Source organism: Danio rerio, chromosome 8 (assembly GCF_049306965.1).
Source record: "Danio rerio strain Tuebingen ecotype United States chromosome 8, GRCz12tu, whole genome shotgun sequence".
NCBI classification, from domain to species: Eukaryota; Metazoa; Chordata; class Actinopteri; order Cypriniformes; family Danionidae; genus Danio; species Danio rerio.
In genome coordinates, this window is record NC_133183.1 from 34,269,641 (window position 1) to 34,293,181 (window position 23,541).

At 36.0% G+C, this 23,541-nt stretch overlaps 1 protein-coding gene across 2 annotated transcripts in view; it reads right to left on the bottom strand.

Moving 5' to 3' along the window:
• ipo11 (importin 11) overlaps window positions 1-23,541 on the bottom strand; it is a 327,032-nt gene that overhangs the window by 148,159 nt on the left and 155,332 nt on the right. Inside the window, exons 17-20 of one of the 2 annotated variants that reach the window (XM_005167156.6) lie at window positions 16,635-16,668; window positions 15,540-15,580; window positions 15,330-15,446; window positions 9,347-9,460 (exon numbers count right to left, since the gene is read on the bottom strand). In XM_005167156.6, the coding sequence (XP_005167213.1) occupies window positions 9,347-9,460; window positions 15,330-15,446; window positions 15,540-15,580; window positions 16,635-16,668 (306 nt within the window). The remainder of the gene's footprint in view (window positions 1-9,346; window positions 9,461-15,329; window positions 15,447-15,539; window positions 15,581-16,634; window positions 16,669-23,541) is intronic. The other variant, NM_001159661.1, reaches the window with a different exon arrangement.

The window sequence follows — 23,541 nt, forward strand, 5'->3', positions numbered from 1 at the left end:
AAATATGTAGTTAAGATACTAAAACACTTAAAGGCTTGGCTTTCATTTTCACTTTCAAACAGGAGCTATTTCCCGGCACAGAATATGCTGTTTTGAAAGATATCTGAAGTAAATTGATGTTTTTGCCATCAGAAAGTTTTGTTTATGTTAGCAGGAAGTTGCCAGGCAAGAAAATGCACACATATTTAAAGTCACAGCGAAAAGTATCAGACATGCATGCAGTCATTTTGACCAGTATGGTAATTTAAGGCAGAAATGCTCAGTTCTTTACTGTTTTGTAAAAAAAAATAACAATGTCAGAAAAAAATACACTGATAGTTAGAAAACGGCAGGGTGTTATAAATATGTTAGTTTTATTTCAAAGAGTTATAAAATTACAAAAATTAAAAACTCTGTGTGTATCTATCCACTGGAACCTGCAGATGAGTGACTAATCCGTTCATAAATCAGCTGATTTGACGATGTTTTTAAATTAGGGTTGGGCATCTAAGCTATAATGCCGATCCGATACGCATCTCGATACAAAGAATACGATCTGATATATTAGCGATACATTTGTGACATATTGCGATGCAACACGATACGATTCACACCCATATCACGATACAATGCGATAATTCAGCACTAACTAATTAGATCAAGTTTATGAGATTATGTGAAAGAGGATGCTGTGCCATTGAATGAGTTTGATTATTTATAAACCAAGCAAAACCAAGACTTTTTTTTACAAACTGGCTCTTCTCTCAGAGCCAGAGTGTCAGTTTACAGTAGAGGGCCATTTTAGAACATATAGCACATATTATTTAAGTATTTTCAAGAAAAAGAGAATGTATAAGTGCAATATATATTAAAAAAATATGTATATATTTGCACTCTTTCAACATAAATAAATTTAGCATTGCACAACAAGAATTGTGATTTAACTTTTCAACTATGAAAACAAGTTTTACAAAGATATATTTTGCCACTGATTATTCAAAACTTAAGTTTGTGAACTAGCAGTGTTATGCTGCTTTGAAACATCACTGTCACTGTAAACAACAGGCTAATAAAAATATAACAAACCAGCAATCTTCTTGCTGTGAGGTGGTCAAACTACCCACTGTGCCACCGTGACACCCATTATTTTTATCATTATTATTATTAATATTATTATTATTATAATTAAATAAAAATTAACAGGAGGAGGTGTTTAAAACCTTCGTTCTCCGTGACACTAGGCTGAATATCTTTGCAGATGAACAATGCAATAGCATTCGTTATTGGCGTAGAGCGAGCAGAACTGTTGCGCATGGAAAAAAAAACTTGCAATGCTTTTCTCACCACTTTTGGAGCTGGTTGAAGCAGTGCGAAAGCCGGGGATGCAGGAACACTGGAAGATGCTTTCACAACAACACCGTGGCGCTGCTTCAAGTGAGATTTCAGATTAGTCGTACTGCCCGCGTATTTTACAGATGCGCGGCACATTTTGCAAATTGCATCTGTCCTGTCATGTCGTCCATCCTTAAATCCATAATGTTGCTTGCCATACTTTAGATTTAAAACTCAGTGGGGAATAAAATGTTTGTTTTGCTTCTCGCGCTTTCTGAGGGCGCACCACTAGCTTCATCCGCACACCTGATACACTGAGTTGTTGTGTGTGCACATCCGCAAATCCGTTGCTAAGGCTTACTTTATGTAGGTCGATTAAATTATGCGCCAAAAACAGGTTGACAACACTTGTTAATAAATAAAAAATACATTCTATATTAAAAATATAAGCTGTATCTCGGAAAAATCGATGCATCTCGCAAAAACCGATGCATCTCGATTTGCTTCCAAAATTTCATTCATCCTCTGCTGCTCAACCGATGCACTCGCATCGTGCACGCGCATGACCGCGTATCGATACATATCGGTTAATCTTCCCATCCCTATTTTAAATGCTTTCTCCAAAGCTTGAAAAGCTGTCAGTGATGTAATCAGCACACAAGCAGCCAATAGTGTTCAGCTTTTTTCTGACGACTCCTCCCTCAAATTTTCATTGGCTTTGGTTTGGTAGCTTGAATGAGCTGATGGGGAATGAGATGTTGTCAGATCATGTAGTGTGTGACCCCCCTCTTGTGGATCGTTCACGGAGTGTTGCGTAGTGTGAACACCACAGAGATCAAAAGACACAAAGTCAAGTCATGTAATGTGAACAGCACAGCGATCTGCTGATGTTTAAAATCCTGTAGTGTGAACTAGGCTTAACTCGTCTACAGAATTAGTTGTTCCCAACCTTTTTATCACCACGGACCACCAATGCTTGACAGTTTTACAGCGGACCGGGGTGGAGGGGAGGGGCGGTGCTTCAAAGGTAGCTAAGCGACCATCAACCACTTTCTCAGAGGATGACAAGCTGACAAAACATTAATGCCACTCTGATACAAGTTTTATTGATAGAGGAAAATACTAAGCACTGCAGTGTTTGGATGTTTGTCAGAGGTAATTAGTCTACCGAAATGTGTACATTCCATACAAAGTATGAAACTGGTCGTTCAGTTTTAGTCACGTGACTCATGGTGCACTCGCAGCATTCATTCATTCGGGTGCGTCTGGAAGGCGCATTGACAGTACTGAACTTGCGCAAACTCTAGAAAAGTGGCAATATGCGAATGGCCCCTAAAAGGCCGGCGTCATTTGCAATCTACAGCAGTTGATCTTCTTGCGCAGACATGCTGGATTCACCCGATTTGTTAACAAATGGGTAGCAGATCTATTCCTTGGCAGTTTGCGGGTCCTTCACTGGGCCTTTTCCCCTTAGAAAAGTAACTTTTCAAAGACGTCTGTACTCATTTTGCTGCTTGTCAGAGTTTTTATAGATATCAAAATTTCAAATTTAAGACTTATTAAGACCTTTTTAAGACTATTAAGTATTAAATTTAAGACCTATATCACAATATCAAAAACATGCAAGAGAAAATCCAAAACTCACAAAATTTGTGGTAAAATACAATTTTTTAAATTGAACAGTACTGAAGACAGGTTAGATGCACCATTGAACTCTAGAAAAAAACAAACAAATGTCTTACATTAATAATTTCGCCTGGTGCCACATCATGCATCTCCGTGGACTGTGCGTGCACCTCACGAAACGGACGAGGCTTTAATACATGACAAGTTCGCCGTTGTGATATTCTTTAAAATGTCAAAAGAAACCCACGGTAAAGTCAGACGGATAAACAGAGAAGTAGGAAGTTTCCGGAACTACGTCATATCATTAATATTGTTCAAGATTTTAAAACAAATTCTTTTTTATTATTTTCATAATTTATTATAATGATTACAAAGTTGGGCAACGGGGTGGCACAGTGGGTAGCACTCTTGCAAGAAGGTCACTGGTTCAAGCCTGGGCTGGGTCAGATGGCACTTAGGCGTGGAGTTTGCATGTTCTCCCCACCTTCGCATAGGTTTCCTCCGGGTGCTCCGGTTTCCCCCACAAGTCCAAAAACATGCGCTTTAGATGACTTAGATCAGCTAAATTGTCCTTAGCGTATGTGTGTGAATGAGAATGTATGGATGTTTCCCAAAGATGGGTCGCAGCTGGAAGGGCATCCACTGTGTAAAACGTGCTGAATAAGTTGCCGGTTCATTCTGCAGTCATTTTAATAACATCTTCTCATTATCTCACACGGCATGTTTTTTATCTGCTTTCTTTTGCTTACAGTTATTATTGTTAATATAATATAATGATCTTTTTTTTCCTTAGAAAAACTTTTCTTTAATATAAGTTTAACTCCCTATTTATGTGTAGTTAACTGGTGATCCGGGACCTTTAGCTAGGACAGATTAGTGTGCATATTTTAGATACATAACAATAGATCTTTTTTAAGTGTCAATTTTTTTTTTTTTTTTAAGAAAAATGTTGTTTAATTAAAAAGTGCAGCTATATTTAGCTTATTTTGACACATTTAAAATTTGTGGATAAGAAATAATTATTTATTTTTGGTGTGGTCAGAAATAAATTTGGTAAATTCTTAATTTTGAGCTCTGAAAAGTCCTGTGAAATAAACAACACACACAAAAGGTGAAATGAATAAGAAGGCATGTGGACATAGCACAAAATCTGAATCAAGTCATCTTAGCATGTTAAAGTCAAATTTATTCATATAAAATATTTTTTCCCAACAACAAAAGTGTGACTAGTGAAAATGGCAAGTGGCTAGTAATGTTGGAAATCTACTAGCCACAGTGGCTGGTGATCAAAAAAGTAAATGTCAAGCCCTGAACGTACCATATTTTCAGCTAGGAGGACTATGTGCTATCATGTGATTGCCTCGCATCAGACTCTCTCTTGTCAACCGAGGCCTGGTGCAGGTTCTGGTACTTGCTTTGTTTGTACTGATTAATATTTCTTTTGTTTCCAGGTCATGGTCCTTTACACCTGTGGCAAGTTTGTTAGCAGCATTGCAGTGTTTGGTATAGCTCTCTGTTTCCCAGTGAGAGTCTGGCTTGTCCTCTTTTAGCTCTGTCGTGAGCATGACCTGTGCTTGCTGAGAAGCTCTGTCTGGATCCTGCTCTATACTGTACTGCTGCACTGATGAAGGCCTGAGAGTTCTGTGTGTGTGTGTGTGTGTGTGTGTGTGTGTGTGGTTCAGCTACCTGCTGAGGAGTCACAACTGTTTTGATCAGGCCTGTTCTCTTATTTATATTTGTCTTATTTGATTTTTATTATTTATTTCTGTTTGTTTATTTGATTAATTCAATTGACTTATTATCATTTTCTATGATTTACTAACTTATTCTATTGCCATTATCGTGAAGTTATCGGTGAGTTACTTCTGTCCTTAATAAAATTAGAAAATGACTCTAACAACAATTACAATTTTTTTTCTTTCTAACTTTTCATCCTTTCTTTCTTTTATTTCTTACCATTTCTTTCTTTCCATTGCATTTCATCCTTTCTCTTTTTCTGTCTTTGCCTCTTTCTTTCTTTCCATTTCTTTTGTAGCATTTCTTTCTTTCTTTTTTCCTTGTCTTTCTTTTCTTTGTCCTTTATTCTCTCTTTTCGTCCTTTTGTTATTTCATTTTTTGTTTTTCTTCCTTTCTTTCTCATGTTTATTTTTCATTCTTTCTATCCATCTTTCGCTCTTTCTATTTCTTTCTTTCTTGATTTCATCCCTTCTTTTTAATTTTTTCTTTGCCTTTTCGTTCTCTTTCATTTATCTTTTTGTTCTTTCATTCTTTGTCTTTCATCCTTTCTCTCACTCTATTTTTCAATGTTTCTTTCTATCCATCTTTCGCTCTTAGACTTAAATTTTTCTTTTTTTCTTTGTCATTTTCCATTTTTATTTGTCTTTGGTTCTTCTTTCTCTATTTTTCTTTCTTTATTTCTGTCTGTCTTTAGTTCTTTCTTTCATTCTTTTTTTCCTTTTCTCTTTTTTTGTCTTTCTTTTTGTTCTTTATTTGTCATTTGTTCTATTTTGTATTTCTTTCTTTTTCATTATTGTTACTTCTTTTTTCTTTCTTTCATTCTCTTTATTTCTTCTTTATGCGGTTTCTTTCTCATTTGTCTTTTGCTCTCTCCCTTTTGTTCTTTTTATTCTTTCGTTATCTCTCACTCTCTTAATTTTTCATTCATTCTTTCTTTCTATCTGTCTTTCACTCTCTTTGTCTTTCAATGTTTATATTTATTTCTCTCATCCTCTTTTTCATTTTTTCTTTGTCTTTCAGTCTTTTCCATTCTTATTCTTTATTTCTGTCTGTGTATTTAGTTCTTTCTTTTCCTTCCTCACTTTCTTTCTTCTTTCTCTTGCATTATTTTTTGTTCTTTATTTGTCATTTGTTCTTTCCCTTTCTCTCTCTCTCTCTTTTCACTTTTTCTTTCTTCCTTATTTTTCTTTGTCTTTCGTACTCTTTGTCTTTCATGATTCCTTTAGTTCTGTCATTCCTTCTCTCTCACTCTATTTTTCATTCTTTCAATCTTTTAATTTATTTATTTATTTCATCCTTTCTTTTTCATTTTTTTCAGTCTTTCATTTTTTCTGTTTTTGTTCTTTTTTCTTTCTGTCTGACTTTCATTATTTATTTTTCTTTCTTTCGTTTCCTTTTTTCTTTCATTCTTTTTGTTCCTTATTTATCTTTTTCATTCTTTTTTTGTTCTTTAATTATTTTTTGATTCATTCATTCATTCATTCATTCATTCTTTCTTTCTTTCTTTCTTTCTTTCTTTCTTTCTCTCTTTCTCTCTTTCTTTCTTTGTCTTTCATTTTTCTTTTTTTATATTTTACAACAAAGTAAAAATTATGCCATATACCAAAAACAGATTCCAACTAAATCACAAAGTAATAAGACGAATAACAAAAAAAAGAGATTCCCAAACAACAGCTCCGTCCACAACAACAGTCCAATTTTGCTGGCCATGGCATGTGCCAAAGCAATTTAGCTTCAGCAGCTCCACAAATCATATCTGGAATATGCAGTAAAGAGAATGCAGCATCTGTCAGAAATATGCTTTTGGGGATGGACCCATGATAGGGCCATTTAGGGATGATTGACTTAGAATGTTCACTGGTAATATTGTGCTTTCAGCATTCTGTGCCAGGCTGGAGAGCGGCAGCTGTGATGCCATATGGCTGGCAAAGGAGGCCACAAAAACACAAACAAAACGCAAGGTTAATAGCAAACTGTTGATGGCGGGTGGTAAGAAATGCACACAATAGAGGCTTTCCTGAAGGACTGCTGGCATTTTAATATGCAAATCTAAGGACTTGAGGAGAGAGAAAAAAAAAAAAAACGAATAATGAGAGCTGGTCAACTAAGCTGGCACGAGTGGCAGGTTTTTAAGAAGTATGCTAATTTTTGCCCAGGCCTTGGGCGATCTTTCAGATTGCTTCATGTGCCTGTGATTTACAAGATCTGAAGATGCCACAGTGAAGAGTTTTTTTTCTTTTTTTTTTAATGTGATGGAGAAATGTTAATGTGCAAGATGTGCTTGGTGAAGCACAGAGCATTTTCAAAGACAAAGAACAGCTCATTTACACTGATGATTACTCAATAACTCCTTTGGATGAAATCAAAATTTAACATTTATCCATGAAAGTCTAACTGACCATATATAAACAGACAAGAGGTGTTATTTGAAAGAATTCAGACAAAAAAAAGATAATAATAATAATATTAACAAAAAAGTTTGATGTGCCTTATTATTCATATATTATATTATATTCATTTTTTTTATAATAAACAAGTAATCTTATTATTGTTATTAGCATATCTCGGATTATAGCAGAACAACTGCCAACTTATCCAGCTTATGTTTTACACAGCTGATGCCCTTTCGGCCGCAACCCAGCACTGGGAAACACCTATACATTTCGGACAATTTAGCTTACCCAATTCCCCTATACAACATGTTTTAGGACTTGTGGGGCAAACTGGAGCACCCGGAGGAAACCCACCAAAACACAGGGAGAACATGCAAACCCCAACTGACCCAGCTGTGGCTTTAATCAGCGACTTTCTTGCTGTGAGGCGACAGTGCTAAGCAATGGCCTATCGTGCGCACCCCATGAAATAATATGTCAATAAATAAATAAATAATTTGGGTGGTTGCAATACGCCACTCAGAAAATCTTGAATTAATTTAAATGTAATTCATTAATAAGTAAAATAAATAAATCATAATTATGAATGACGACAGGTGGAATCAATTGAACATTTACCCATTATTTTCAAATTACTTGATTACAAATACATCAAATTAAACTATAGATATATTATTTAACTTATAGTTAATTACATATTTACAAATATAAAAATTTTACATAACAACAAAAACGTAATAAAAGTTTTTTCCTTTACTGTATTCCAACATTAGCCAAGTGTTTTAGCTGCCAAGTGCCTGCACATGACTATGACTAAACAAGTAATCCACAAGTTGAGGATTTCATTGTTTTCCTGGCCAAAACAAACTAAAATCAAGATATTTAGACTGAACATTAGGCTTGGGCCGATAGACGATGCCATCATCTATCATCGATCGCCAATAGACAACACGATGCTGAGCCGGCATCGCCGATACTCCGCCCCACCCCTGTCGCGAACCCGATCGCGAAAAATACAAAATTAGGCCCGGTATACACTAATGCGTTTTAGTGTTAAAATGGCATTTTAGAACCAAAATGATCCACATCCACATCGTGTTTTACCTAGCATTTCTGAACAGCCCCCTGAAAACGCACATCATGTGTCCACACAAACATACAGACATAGCCACACACACACAGCCACACACTGTCATGCGCTTCTCTGAGCTCCATAGAGCAGTGCACGTCGAACAGTTTATCAAGGATGTACTGCTGGATCGCATCTTACTATAGTTGTTAAACGTGATATTCAGACATCCCAAGTCTCCCTTCCTGTCCTCAAATAAGTCACGCACCTTTCCCACCCCTGCATCTCGCTCTTCAGACACGTCGAGCGCACTCTTTGTTTTCATTATCAACCAATAGCGTTTAACTGCGTATCTTGTTCTGCCTTTTGGTACTCTTTTGTAGTGCTAGGTACCCTTTCGAAAGGGTACTCAAAAAGTGATACAGTACGGTTCGCTTTTTGGTGTCTTTCCACAGCAGAAACGGCCATAAAAGCATACCGAACCGTACCATACTGTATCACTCAGTGGAAACGGGCCATAAGTAAATAATGGCAATATATTCAGTTTTGAGTGAACTATCCCTCTAAATGCAGTGAGTCACGACCAATCCAGGATGCCCTTTAACCATTCAGCTCAATCAAAACAGATTTTGTTTTTTTGTAACGTCACAAATTGGCAAAAAGTGTGAAAAGGGTTGTTTCTGCATCAGCAAAGTGTTGCTCACTAGAGCTCTCTGTTAAACCAAGCTCGAGATATCCAGCTTCTGCAGCCTCAGGATGCTTTAAATGTGAGTGTCACTCATATCCTTAGGGCCCGGAGTGACACAGAAACTGCACACAGTGAAAAAAGGGTGGAAAAAAGAAGAAGACAGGATCCCACATGGAGGAAGATGGAGAAGCCGTGTGGCAATTTTCAAATACACCCATCAATAACAATCCCCTGTCTGCACGCGTGTTCATACACTCACAGCAGGAAAAGGATAAAGTGTATCATGCTAAAATAAAGGTCTTGTTCAAGTATCTGAAAGCCAGAGATGTGCTCAGCAGAGCTAGAGGGCATTTGTTCATAACCGTGGATGACGATGGTGAAAATCAGGCCCCGGTTGGAGACAGTGCAACACCTCACGTTCAAGTGAGCACTCCAAAACACAGACAGAATGCTAAACACCTGACTTGAGCATTTCAAAGGCTCGTTATCGGTTTCATTCTTGGCCCCGTGGGTATGCCATACCTGTACGAGATGGATGAGGGTAGTGAGAATGGCACAGCGGAGCATGTTGTGTTCTTCTGACTGCTTCCAAAGAAGAGGAAGGTACTGAACCAAGCAGCCCACGTACGGCCGAATCTACAAGAGACCAAAGGAGGGAGAAAAGTAAAGCACTGATCTTAACTGCAAAGAAAAAAGGTGTACAAAGTAAAAAATGTTTGTTTTGAGTTGGAATGCATCAGATGATTTAAACAAATCTAAAAACGCAGGTTAACCTCAAACATTCTTTGAAAATCTATTGTAAACACTTTGAATTAAAACTTTAATGAAGCAATAAAAGTTACAGGATTTTAAATCTTTTTTTAAGCCAATGACACCTGAATATGATAAGAAAAGTAAAGGCAATAATAAATATGTTAAAATGTTAAGAAAATAGTCTGAAATCCATAAGTTAAACAAAACTAATAAAAGCAAAATAAATAAATAAATAAATAAATAAACCATAATAATTTAATAACAATTTTGATAATTGATCATTTGATAAAACAATTAATAACCCTATTTGTCTTAGATATTTTTGTCAACCATGTCAAAAATAAGTTTAAATAAAATGCCAAATAACAAAAGGAGAAGAAGAGGAGAAAGATAAGTACACACAAAAAAATTAAAAAATGTTTCCTTAGGTTTACTTTTTTACATTAAGTGGTTGCAAACATTGTATTTGGGCTGAATTTAAACAAACAAATTATTTTGAACATTAGTAAATTTAATTTGATTGTTTAATTCAACCTATATAGATCGTTTGCAACAGTTTTGCAGAAATCTTTTTTGTTTCAGTGTAGAGGAATAAAAGAATGAGCAGACGGAGAAGAACAAGGAGAAATCAAAATAAAACTAGTAGATGAATAAAGAGGAGGATAAATAAGAGAAGAACAAGGACAAGTAGAAAGGCAAAGAATAAGAAAAACAAAGGTAGGAAAAAGATGAGGAGCAGAAAAAGAGGAGGAAAAGGAGAATATGAAGGGGTAAGTGGAGATTAATGATGAGTAGCAGAAGAATGAGGGGAAGAAAAAAGAGGAGGAGGAAAAGGAGAATATGAAGGGGTATGTGGAGATTAGTGATGAGGATGAGGAGCAGTAGAATGAGGAGGAGGAAAAGGAGAATATAAATGGGGTTAGTGGAGATTAATGATGAGGAATGAGGGTGAGCAGCAAAAGAATAAGGAAAAAAAGTACAGAGGAATGAGACAATGAAAGTAGAGGAGAAAATGATGAGGAAGAAAAGGATGAGCAAGGTGAAATCAGAGAAAAATGTAAGAGAGAAATGAGGAGGAGGGCGAGTAGTAGAAGGACAAGTAGAAAGAATGGGGAAAACAGAAGTAGAAAAAAGATGAGAAAAAGAGGAGGAAAAGGAGAATATGGAGGGCTAAGTGAAGAGTAGTGATGAAGAGCAGAAGAATGAGAAGATGAAGAAGTACAGAGGAAAGGGACAATGAGGAGTAGAGGAAGAAGAAGATGAGGAAGAAAATGATAAGCAAAAGAAGAAGAACAAGAAGGGGAAATCAGAAGAAAAAAGGTAGTAGAGAAATGAGGAGGAGGAAGATAAGTAGAAGGAAAGGTAGAAAGGCAAAGAATGGGGAAAACAGAAGTAAAAAAAAAGATGGAGCAAAAAAAAGAGGAAGAGGAAAAGGAGAATATAAAGGGGTAATTGGAGATTAATGATGAGAAATGAGGAGCAGAAGAATGAAGAGGAGAAAAGTACAAGATAAAGCTAAATAGGGAGGAGAATAGGAAGAGGAGGAAAAAAATTGAAAAGGAGGAGGAGGAGAACAAGGAAGAAGATAGTGAGAAAAGAATGGGAAGCAGTAGTGGGGAATGACGAGGCAAAGGAGGAGGAAAGGGGGGGAAATTAGGAGGAGAAGTAACACAGTGGAGAAAGCAAGTGAAGTATAAGTAAAGATAAAAAAATAGAAGTAAAAGTAGAAATTAATAAAGGAGGAAGAAGAAGGAAAGAAGCAGGGATTAAAGAAGGCAGATGATGACGGGGGATTGAAGGGACTGAGAAGGAGAAAAACAAAGCATGAGGGGATATAAAAAGAGAAGGAGGAGGAGAATTGGGTAGAATAATGAGGAAAAAGGTAGAGGAGGAGGCAAAGGAAGATGAAGAGGAGGATGAGGCAAAGAAGGAGGAAGCAGTGGATAGGAAAAGACAAAGAGATCGATTAGAAGGCGTAGTAGAAGAGGAAGCAGATAAAGAGAAGGTGAAGGGAAGGACGGTAAAGAGGAGGAGGAGAAGGATGATGAGGTAGAGATGAAAAAGAGAGAGGAGGAAGTGGAAGGGAAAGAACAGGAGAAAAAGAAAGAGGTGGGTTGGAAAGAGGAAGAGGTGGTGGGAAAACAGAAAAATGGGAGAGAATTATGAAATGTCTAACGTTCGTTTTATTCAGCTAGCTATCTGTAACTCTTACATGGTTGTCTACTGAAGCCAAGCAGGGCTAACCCAGGTCACAATCTGAATGGGAGACCACATGGGAAAGCTAGGTTACTGCCAGAAGTGGTGTTAGCAAGACCAAGGGGGCACTCAACCTGTGGTCTGTGTGGGTCGTAATGCCCCAGTATAGTGAAGGGGACTCTATACTGCTCAGTGAGCGCCGTCTTTCGGATGAGACATTAAACTGAGATCCTGACTCTCTGTGGTCGTTAAAAATCCTAGGATGTCCTTCGATAAAGAGTAGGAGTTTAACCCCAGCATCCTGGCCAAAATTACCCGCTGGCCTATGTTTATCATAGCCTCCTAACCGTCCCCATATCTAATTGGCTTCATCACTCTGTCTCCTCTCCACCAATCAGCTGGTGTGTGGTGTGCGGTCTACCGCAATGTGGCTGCTGTTGCGTCATACAGGTGGATGCTGGTGGTGGATGAGGAGATTTCCACAAAAATGTATTAGGTGTCCAGAAAAGTGCTTTAAAAGCTTAAGGAATTATTCTTAATTATTTACTCAAACTTTCTCATTTATTGAAGTTTTATGCATGCTATTTACAGTCACTAATGTTTGTAGAAATATCTCCTTTAGTTTTATAGCAAGCACTGTGTAGCAAGCAGACTTTCTTTTATTCGGTCTTGAAAATTAATGAACATTTTTCATGAATTATTCTTTTGAATTAAACTTGAAATCTATGCCTAAATCCTCCTCCATCTCTGTCTGTTTTTTTTTTTTTTTTTTGTAGGAGCGCTTTAAAACTTTCTATTCTTCACTTCAAATCCCTATTAGCATCCTTTACTGTGGGAATATTACTCTAGCAGAGGAATGCAAAAGAGCAGATCCCTTAGTTTTTATCTGTCAAAATGGCAGACAGAATTTTGAATCACCTGTCATTGTTCTTAAAACTCTGCAATTTTTTTTGGTCTAACACAACCTCAGCCAGCCTCATATTTTATGTATGAATGCGTACTCGTATTATTTATTTCATATCATTTCGTTCAACAAAACAGCGAGTGCTGGTCAGATTTGAGACGACCCTTTTGCTTTCTCATTTCAGTTTACATTTTCAGAACAATGCAGTTAAATCGGATCTTATTTACATACAAATGCACTCCTAAAACTCATCAGTGCTTCCAGCATTAACTTGGCAACAATATCTACCTCATATGTAAATATTAAATACACTTTGCTTTATAACTTTAATTGGATGCAGTGTTTTATTTTTTTTTATTTTTTTTATTTTCAGCATTTCAGTTCATTATCAGCATTTCATACTACAATAAAATGAAAAGGCTTTAAATGTGCTGCAAGCAGTCAGTCACTATACACCAATCAGAGATAATGATGGTATTTGCATATCTTAGTGGTTTGAGCATTAAGTAAAAATGATTAAATCAATTTCAAAACATTTTAGCAATTGATCTGATTACTTTGTTACTGGATACTTTTAAGCCCTGTTTCCACTGGGAGTCTATAAATTAATATGGTCTATTATAAATGCTTTTCAAACTATCTATATTTTACAAAATATGCTGCTCAATGAAATGAAAACTTGTTAAAACTGTTTACATCTCACAATGTTGATTGCAACTTTCTCAAAATGACAGCTTTAGATCTCACTATTGGTAGAAATTAGGTTAAACCTTTTTATTGTTTAATTCTGAGGAGGAAACAGTTTAAATAAACTTTAATTGTTGCCTATTTTTTTTTTTTTTTGTAAATATGATTTTAGATATTTTACAAACTCCCATCAAAATGGGGCAGGAATGAGCAGGAATTGCAATTAGAAGAAACTTTTTTAAACAAATATTAATATTGTAAGATCTTCTGAAATTTAGAAACAATATAATATTCCCAACTTTCTCATTTACTTTATTATGGCTCCAGTCCAGATAACTTAAAGACAATCCTGTTCATATATACAGTTGAAGCCAGAATTTTTAGCCCCCTTTGAATTTAATTTTCTTTTTTAAATATTTCCCAAATTATGTTTAACAGAGCAGAGAAACTTTCAAAGTACATCTGATAATATTTTTTTTTATTCTTGAGAAAGTATTATTTGTTTTATTTTGGCTAGAATAAAAGCATTTTTTTATTTTTTTAAAAACCATTTAAGGTCAAAATATTTAGCCCCTTTAAGCTATATATTTTTTCTAAAGTCTACAGAACAAACCATAAAAATATTTATAAATAGTTTTAAAATATTTACATTAATTTACAACTACTAAAATCTAACCTTAGCTCATCACAATCTCACAAAGTTTAGTTATAATGCTGCACACCAATAGTGACCCACACTGCAAAAATGATATCTATTACATTGTGTAGATTGTTATTATCATTATTGTATTCTGGGCTTACACTTTGTTTGTTATGAGCAGATTTACAGAAGCACAGAAATTAGATACAAACAAAGTTGTTTATAACGGGGAGTAACTCATGAAGGTTAACACCTTTGATTGGTCACTGTGTTCAGTAAATCAGCAGAACAATCTATGATAGGCTACACTCCATAACACATCTTGCACATAAAAGCCTTTAATTGATGCTTGTGACAACAGAAATGTTTCAAATTGTGTTTTTGAGAGTAGAAAATGCTCATGTTTTGGCTTTTAAGCATATTAAGAACACCAGTTAAATATATAAACACTGTTAAAAGCTTGATTTTCAACATAGGGGGTCTTTAGTTCTTTCCTTTGAGAAAAAAACATTAATATATATTTAAACTTGAAAAAGATTTTTCCATTTATTTATTTATTTTTTTGCTCGATTGTTTCACAAGTTGTGTTTAAATGAAAATATTTTTTTATAATTCTCTTTAAATTAAATTAAATTAAATTATTACTTTTTTAGATTTTACCAATCTAAAAATTGCCGTAATATATAAATATATATATATATATATATATATATATATATATATATATATATATAACTATATATATTATATATATATTATATATTATCTAATTTATACATATTATATAAATTAGAGAAAACGTTTTTCATTATAGCTAACAAAATGTATTAATTTTGTTTTGCTGTATAATTTAATTAAGTGTCAATAGTTTTTGTATTGGCATTTTATGAACCCCCAAGGTCCAGTTTCAGCAAAAAAGAAAATTTGTAATCTGCTCTAGAAAAAAGTAATTTTTTCTATGATGACATGAGGTTGGTTGAAAAACAGGAAATGTTCTCTTAAATATCTCTTTAAATGACTCCTATGTTGGAGGAAGGCTTTCATCATGTACACAATTGGTTTGATTGAACAAAGCTTAAAACCACGAGTTTTCAATTCTAACATGATTAAATAATTGTCATTCACTAGATAGCTCAGAATCAAGGCCCATGTAATGGCTAAAGATCATTTTCAAAGCACATCATGGCCTTGTTCTCATTCAGCATGGCTTCGCAATGACATGACATCAATATGTCTTTCAGTGTGTAAAAAACACAAAACAAATACAAGCATCGAAAACATCCAAGAAATCTGACTGGGGCAAAAAGATTTTTTCAGAAGCTCACCTGAATGCTGACTCTCTCGATGACGCAGGAAATAACATGGAGAACTTGCATTTTAGTATCACATTCATTGACCTGCTGCAAAAGCTGGAACAGCAGGCTGAATATAGACTCCAAGTACTGAGAAGGATTAAAAAAAAAAGGCATTAATGAAGACCTAATGAAGGTCAACAGATAAAATGCAATGGTATAAAATGTTGAAAATAATCTTACCGGTAAGAACTGCTCAGTTCTGAACTCAAAGTCATCGACGGGTGAGTCCGAGTTAAGTTTAATGACTTAAGGTGAGTAAAAATGAACTTTTTAATACACACCGGCTGTATCCTAATTTGTCCCCTATATACCCTTAAAGGAACACTCCACTTTTTTTTAAAGATTTGGCTCGTTTGACAACTTTTAGCATTTATGAATCGATTCGGACTATCTTAAGGCTTGACTGTTCTATTGTTAAATTATGAAATTTCACCAAAACCGGTAAAAAATAAATGCTGTAACCTGGAAACGGATTTCAAGCGTTGCAAAATATTATTGCATCTGCTGTAGCCATGGTATCCCAGCAAAATTAATTGATTATTATGTTGGAATGAGACAAGCTTTATATAGTAAAATTATCAAAATGTTTATGCAGTGAGTAAAATGCTAATGGTCTAATCCGATTCAATGATTTATGCTAAGCTAAGCTAAAAATTCTCTCACCTGACTCGAAAATCAGCTGAATGGATTCAAAAATGGTAAAAACTGAACTGTAGGGGGACTATTAAATTATGTGGTGTAGCCATTTGTAGTGGTGTCTGAAATCCTCAGTTTTAGTTTCTAAATAAATATCTAACTGTTAAACTAATATTTGTATAAATGTTAAAAATTGTAAAAATAATATAACAGCTTCCTAAATGTCAACGATTACTGTGACAGGGTCTGATGACAAGGTTAAAAATTTAATCCGTCTGAGGGATTTAACAACCAGTAAAGTACAAACAAAAGGACACCCCTTTGAGTGCACATCGCTTTTATTCACTCCTTTAAGTGGGCTATATTAGTGGACTATCATAGGGAATAGTGAATAAAGATATAAAGAGTTATTTCAGACACAGCACTGATTATCAGACATGCAGATAAATGAGGATGAGAGTGATTCAAGTAATCATAGAGGACCATGCAAACAAGTAAGTGTTGTTGAATGGCTACGGGTTAATTGGCAAAACTAATTACAAGAGTGCTTATATGCATCTAATTATGCTGACAAATGACCAGCCTAGTGTATAATGCGTAAACTATAACAGGCTCAAAATCACTCAGAGGAAAGGATATCCAGCTTTAGGGTTGTAGCCGTTTCGATACGAACCTAAAACAGAGGAAAATGTGCATTATTATACAAAAATTAATAAAGCATGATATGGGCTGTGAAGTATGAAATTTTAATGGTTTAGCATGTAATTTCCACTCCACTAGTGACACGAAATGAAATGGAAATAATGATTCAGCTTCCACACCTTCTGACCGATGCATTCCTAAGACCGTTTCACTGTATTAGTATTACTAGATTTCTGAAATAGTTTGAAATCAGAGGTGTCAGACTGCACAATTAAACACATCTAATCAAACTAATTTGGTATATAGGCTGGTAAGGCTTGATTAAAACCTACAGGTAAGTGTGTTGGAGAAAGGCCCTCCAGGAGTCTGACAACCCTGTTTTAAATGAACATTTATATTCATAAACTTGTCCACATTTCCACTTTTTCTTTAATTTTAGTCAAGGACTTTCATTTTCAAATGGTTTGTTACACTTTTATATCTTCCTTTATAAAATAGTAAATGAATTATAAAAACAGGGCAGCACGATGGCGCTGTGGGTAGTACAATTGCCTCACGGCAAGAAGGTTTCCTCCACAAGACCAAAGACATGGTATAGGTGAATTGGATAGGCTAAATTGGCTGTAGTGTATGTATGTGAATGAGTGTGTATGGATGTTTCCCAGTCATGGGTTGCAACTGGAAGGGCATCCGCTGCGTAAAGCGTGTGCTGAATGAATTTTCGGTTCATTCCCCTGTGGTAACCTCTGATTAATAAAGGGACTATGACAAAAAGAAAATGAATGAACCATTATAAAAACCCTGATATAAATTGACACATTTATATTCATTAAACATTTCTATGATTTTTCCATCAGATTCAAAATTGCTTACACTTCCATATTAGAAACTGCATTGTTAACGTACCTTACCTTATTGTTCATTACCATACATCCACACTCATATTTAATTTACATATACATACATACATATACCTGTCCAACTGCTCGTTAACTCAAATTTCTAATCAGCCAATCACATGGAAGCAACACAATGCATTTAGGCATGTAGACATGGTCAAGATGATCTGCTGCAGTTCAAACCGAATATTAGAATAGGAATGAAAGGTGATTTAAGTGACTTTGAATGTGGCATGGTTAGCACGAACTAGACTGAGTATTTCAGAAATTGCTGATCCTCTGGGATTTTCACGCACAACCATCTTTAGGGTTTACAGAGAACGGTTCGTAAAAGAGAAAATATCCAGTGACCGGCAGTATTGTACAAATTCCTTGTTGATACCAAAGTTCAGAGGAGAAAGGCCAGACTGGTTTGAGCTGATAGAAAGGCAACAGCAACTTAAATAATCGCTTGTTACAATCAAAGTATGCAGAAGAGCATCTCTGAACGCACAACACTTCAAACCTTGAGGCGGATGGGCTGCAGCAGCAGAAGACCACACCAGGTGCCACTCCTTTCAGCTAAGAACAGGAGGCTACAATTCGCACAGGCTCACCAAAATGAACAACAGAAGATTGATATAACGTTGCATAGTCGATTTCTGCTGTGACATCCAGATGGTATGGTCAGACGTTGGTGTCAACAACATGAAAGCATGAATCAGGCTGGTGGTGGTGATGGTGTAATGGTTTGGGATATATTTTCTTGGCACACTTTGGGCCCATTAGTATCAATTGAGTATAGTGTCAACACCACAGTCTACCTGAGTATTGTTGCTGACCATGTCTATCCTTTAGGACCCCATTTCCAGCAGGCTACTTTCAGCAGGATGACGTTGCATGTCATAAAGCGCAAGTCATCTCAGACTGGTTTCTTGAATATGACAATGAGTTCCCTGTACTCAAATGGCCTCCACAGTCACCAGATCGCTATCCAAAAGAGCTCCTTTAGGACGTGGTGGAACGAGAGATTCGCATCATGGATGCATGCAGCTGCATGATGCTATCATGTCAATATGGATCAAAATGTCTGAGGAATATTTCCAGTACCTTGTTGAATCTATTCCTCGAAGGATTAAGGCATTTCTAAGAGCAAAAGTGGGTCCAATCAGTACTAGCAAGGTGTAAAGTGGCCGGTGAGTGTACATACATACATGACTTAAAGAAATAGGCAAAAGTCTATTATTGGATAATTACTGCATGGATGATGTTTCAGCTAGTAACAAGTTATTTAACCCTAACTGATACAGACTGAAATATTGGCATGCGTTAAGCAAAGAAAACATCTAAGGAGATTGCTGAAGCTATAAAATTGGGTTAAGAACTGTCCAACATATTACTAAAAGCTAGAAGCATAACCTTCGAGGAAGAAATGAGGTCTGAATAAAACCATTGAGATCAAAGACCACTTAAATGTCTGGTGAAATAAAAAAAAAATAAATAAAAGAAAAAAAGAAAAACTATCATTATATTTACTAGTGAAAGTAAGAGCATTTCCACACACAATGCGAAAGGAACTCCAAGGATTGGAACAAAACAGCTGTGCAGCCTTTAGAAAAGCACTTATTAGTGAGGCTAATCAGAAAAAAAGCTTTAATTTGTTAGGGAGCATAAAGATTGGACTGTGGAGTAATGGAACAAGGTCATGTGGTCTGATGAGTCCAGATTTACCCTGTTCCAGAGTGATGGGCACATGCAGGGAAAAAGGAGATGCGGATTAATCGAAGCTTCCATCATGCCTAGTGCCGGTGGGGGGAAATGCTGTGATCTGGGAGGGCTGCAGTCGGTCAGGTCCAGGTTCTGCAATATTATATGCCCAAATAATGAGGTCAGTTGACTTCTTGAATAAACTGAATGACCAGATTATTCAATCAATTTGTTTTTCTTCCATGATGGCACAGGCATATTCCAAGATGACAGTGCCAGGATTCATCAGGCTCAAATTTTGAAAGAGTGGTTCAGGAAGCATGAGACATCATTTTTACACATGGCTTGTCCACCATGAAACAATGCGATGGTGAATGCATGCCACAATCAAAATTAAAAGAAGATTTAAGAGTTTGTGACATTTATTTTCTTAAATGGGCAGTGTATACAAGAAGGATCTGAAGGTTTCAGACACTGAAGATTGGAGTAATGGTGCTAAAAATTCAACCTTGACATAATATGAATGTAGTATATCAACAAACAAACAAAAAAAAAGTTTAAAATGTACTTTGAAAGTATCTTTCCACCATGTGTAAGAACTGATTTAATACACTGCTGTAAAAATGTAATTTCTTCTCCATTTACTCACATTCAAGTGGTTACAAACTTTAGAATTTCTATCCTCTGTTGAACACAAAACAATATAATCTGGAAAATGTTGGGAAAAAGCAGCCATTTACATTGAAAGTCTATAAAAAAACTAGATTGTACTATAAAATACTATGTGCCCTATCATACACCCAGCACAATAAGGCACAAGTTTGTTGCTATTTTTAGACCAGCACAACCCTAATATTTACGTTTTGGTCCACGTTGTTTAAATAGCGAATCCATTTGCGCCCCTTTGTGGACTCATGGGTGTGCTGGTCTAAAAAAGAGGGGTGTTAAGGCGCATTGTTGACTTGTTGCTATTTTGAGGAACTAAAATAGATTGCACCCCTGACCAACTGAAAGCTGGTCTAAAGTCCAGCACAGAACACGTTAGTAATGCGTTTATGCAGGTTCAAACACTTAATACACACAGGATGTACACCAATACACAAATATCTTTATATATGAAAAAACTAAAGGATTAAAATGTTTTAAAAAATTATTGTTTTCTACGTAAATATAACAACCACTACCTCCATGCCTTCCTTCATGTCAAAATTCTTCACTATGTCTCCCTTCGTTTTTAACAGCAGTAAGAAACTCTACAAATCAAGTGAAGGTTATTGTAATGTAATGTGCATTTACATAGCGCATTTATCATGAATGGTCATACACCCAAAGCACTTTATGAGGGGGCAGCGGTCTCTCCACACCACCACTATTGTGCAGCATCCATTTGGATGATGCAATGGCAGCCACAGGACACTGGTGCCAATGTGCTCACCACACACCAGCAATAGGGGGAGTGGAGAGACAGTGATAGAGCCAATTCAGTGGATGGAGATGACTAAGAGGCCATGAAGGACGCCGCAGTTACACCACTACTCATTACCAGAAGTGCCATGACATTTTTAATGACCAAAGAGAGGTCATCCCAAAGTATGAGTAAATGTTGACAAAATTGTCATTTTGGGGTAAACTATTCCTTTAACTAAGCAATAAAAGTATTTAATTTGTTTATACTGTATGTTGTAATATCATGGTTAATATCCATAAGAGTCCTAACATATTGCTAGCATATTTTAGCAGACAGTTTACCATAATTGAATGATTTCCTAGCTTCGTAAGGACAGACAAACTTCTTTCAAAAACTCAGATGACTTGCATATAATCTCCTCTGCACATTAAACTGGGCTAGAAGAAACTAGTTTATACTTCTCACCTCCAGAGAACTCTTTTTAAAGGACATCCATTAATTTCACCCTAAATCAGTGTGGCACATGTTGACAAGAGACCTCTAAGCCTACTCAAGTTTCCTCAGCATATAAATCTTGAGAGTTAGCCTGTAACCAAAACAAAATTAACATCATTAAAAGGTCGTGCCGGTATGGGATAACGGAGGAGCCGTGGGGTGTTAGCAAGGGTGGCATAAAGAGCACGACTCAAGCAGGTGGCTAATGACAGACCCCGGCACCCTCTCACAATGATCTATTATACGAGCGGATGGGACAGCATGCTGCGCTCCACAAACACGTTTATAACGAGCTATAGCGGCAGATGATGAAATTTCTCCAACACATCAAACCTAACGATCAAGCAATTTTCAGAGTAATAGGCAAGAGCTTGGAGCAATGCATTTATTAAGTAGTTAACTGACAAAGGCCGAGACGGACAACAAAGACATCTTAACTACTGATTGGTCTGATTCGTCTTCTTCAATTAAAGGTCTGATTGCAGTGACAGCTGCGTTATTACATCACCATCGGTCACTGTCATTTGTCTTAATGGAAACGTTAGAAACTCTTAGTTTCAGGCACTACGCTGTACGTACTACAACAAAAACAAGAAGGGGTATTATGCATTTTATTAAAACTTTGATTGTTTGGCACTCAAATCTCACACACAATAACAATTTACTAACACTAATAAATGTAACATTTAGCAAACATTAAGAGCCACGATTTTCCCACTTGACAAAAACAGCATGCTATAATCTATGTGTGTACATATTGTCCAGCAAATATATTACTTTAATTTTAAACTTAAAAATTAAGTCATTTTAAGTCATCCCAAAACATATTATTCATTTTACATGTAAAAAGAAAATTAAACCAAACATTTATTTTGTTTATTTACAAAGTAAAGTACACATGGTAACTGAATAGCAAAAATAAGTAAATAAATAAATGCTATTACACTGATAATAAATGTCTTTATTATTTCTGACAATGCCTAAATCCTTTTTTTTTTTTCATTTTAAGTAAATGCACTTTAATAGATCAAATCAGTGTAGAAATTCATGTATAGAAATTCTTTGGCCATGTGGAAATATAAATGTATATAACCTAGTTCCAAATTAACAATAATCTATATAAAACAGAAAAGTTATATTATTTGGTTTTTAATTAGCTCATTTCATTAAAAACTCTAGCCAGGGTGTGACATTAAAACCATTTACTCCCTGAGCACAGGCTGAGCCAAAGTGATGCAAATGCTACAGGCAGGGTCTCAACAACTCTTCCTTTGTCTTTGGGTGATACTTTCAAGGTGGTCAGAGCAGGTGAAACCTCAGGATCTATTAAAGACCCTAAAACAATATCTTCAGCTAAAATTAGTCAGGCCCATTTTCTACGTCTCCACCTAACCACTCCCCTCCTCCTAAAACATATTAGACACATTTTAGACTTGACTTCAGACTTGTGATACAACTTTCAGACTGCAGACCTGTAAGAGTCTTCTGTAGGCTCTTGCAGACTCGTGGACTACTTGAAGACACTGTATGATTGCAGATTAACTAACACTTCTTAATAAATTAATTCTGCTTGTTTGTTCTGTGTTGAGTCTACTGGACTGAGTTCTCTCTTTATTTTTATTTTTACAACAACTTAATGCAGTGACCCAGATGGAGTCTGAAATCATCAAATTCTTAACAATTTCCCACAGAACACTGAAATCCAGCTGAAATTCAATTTGAAACGGGAGATTTTCGGGTATCTTTAAGGCAGAATCCTTTTAATGGGAACTTGCTATAGCTGTGGCATTCATCGAAAGACAATTTTGTCTCTTCTTCCAATGTACAACAGCCATAACATGAAAACAATAATTGGTTTCTCTTTGTCATAGTATAAGCTATTTTGCTTTATCCCTGCAAAACCAGCATTTACCAAGAATGATTATGCAAATCACCAAGCTTCCCAAAAAAGGAATATAAAACCTCCAATGAGTTAACTTTCTCATTGGTCAACTCAGCTATTGAGGGTAGTACAAAACCATCCTTATAAAACTGGTGACTAAGACCGCCCCCCAAAACAAGAACCAGAAACAAAGACCACGGAAGAGAGTTGTTCCATTCCTGCTAAGGACCACTTTTCTGCAGGTCCAGTAAACAGACTTGGATCCTGACAAAAATTGGTTAACCGCACAGCCCAAACATTCATCTCCATTACTTTTCTTTCTTTGTTTTCCATTGAGAGTCTAGTTAAGTTTAGAGCGCCGTGAATTCAGAAGTCAACACAACTACAAACTTGAAACGACAGACTCCACTCCACTCCAAGCCTCGCAGGACAAAGAGCCAACCACCAGCTATGTGGGAATCCAGCTCAAAAGAGGGAGTTCTTCACATTACACAAGGAACGCCTCCAGATTACCACCGAACTGTTGTAAATTAA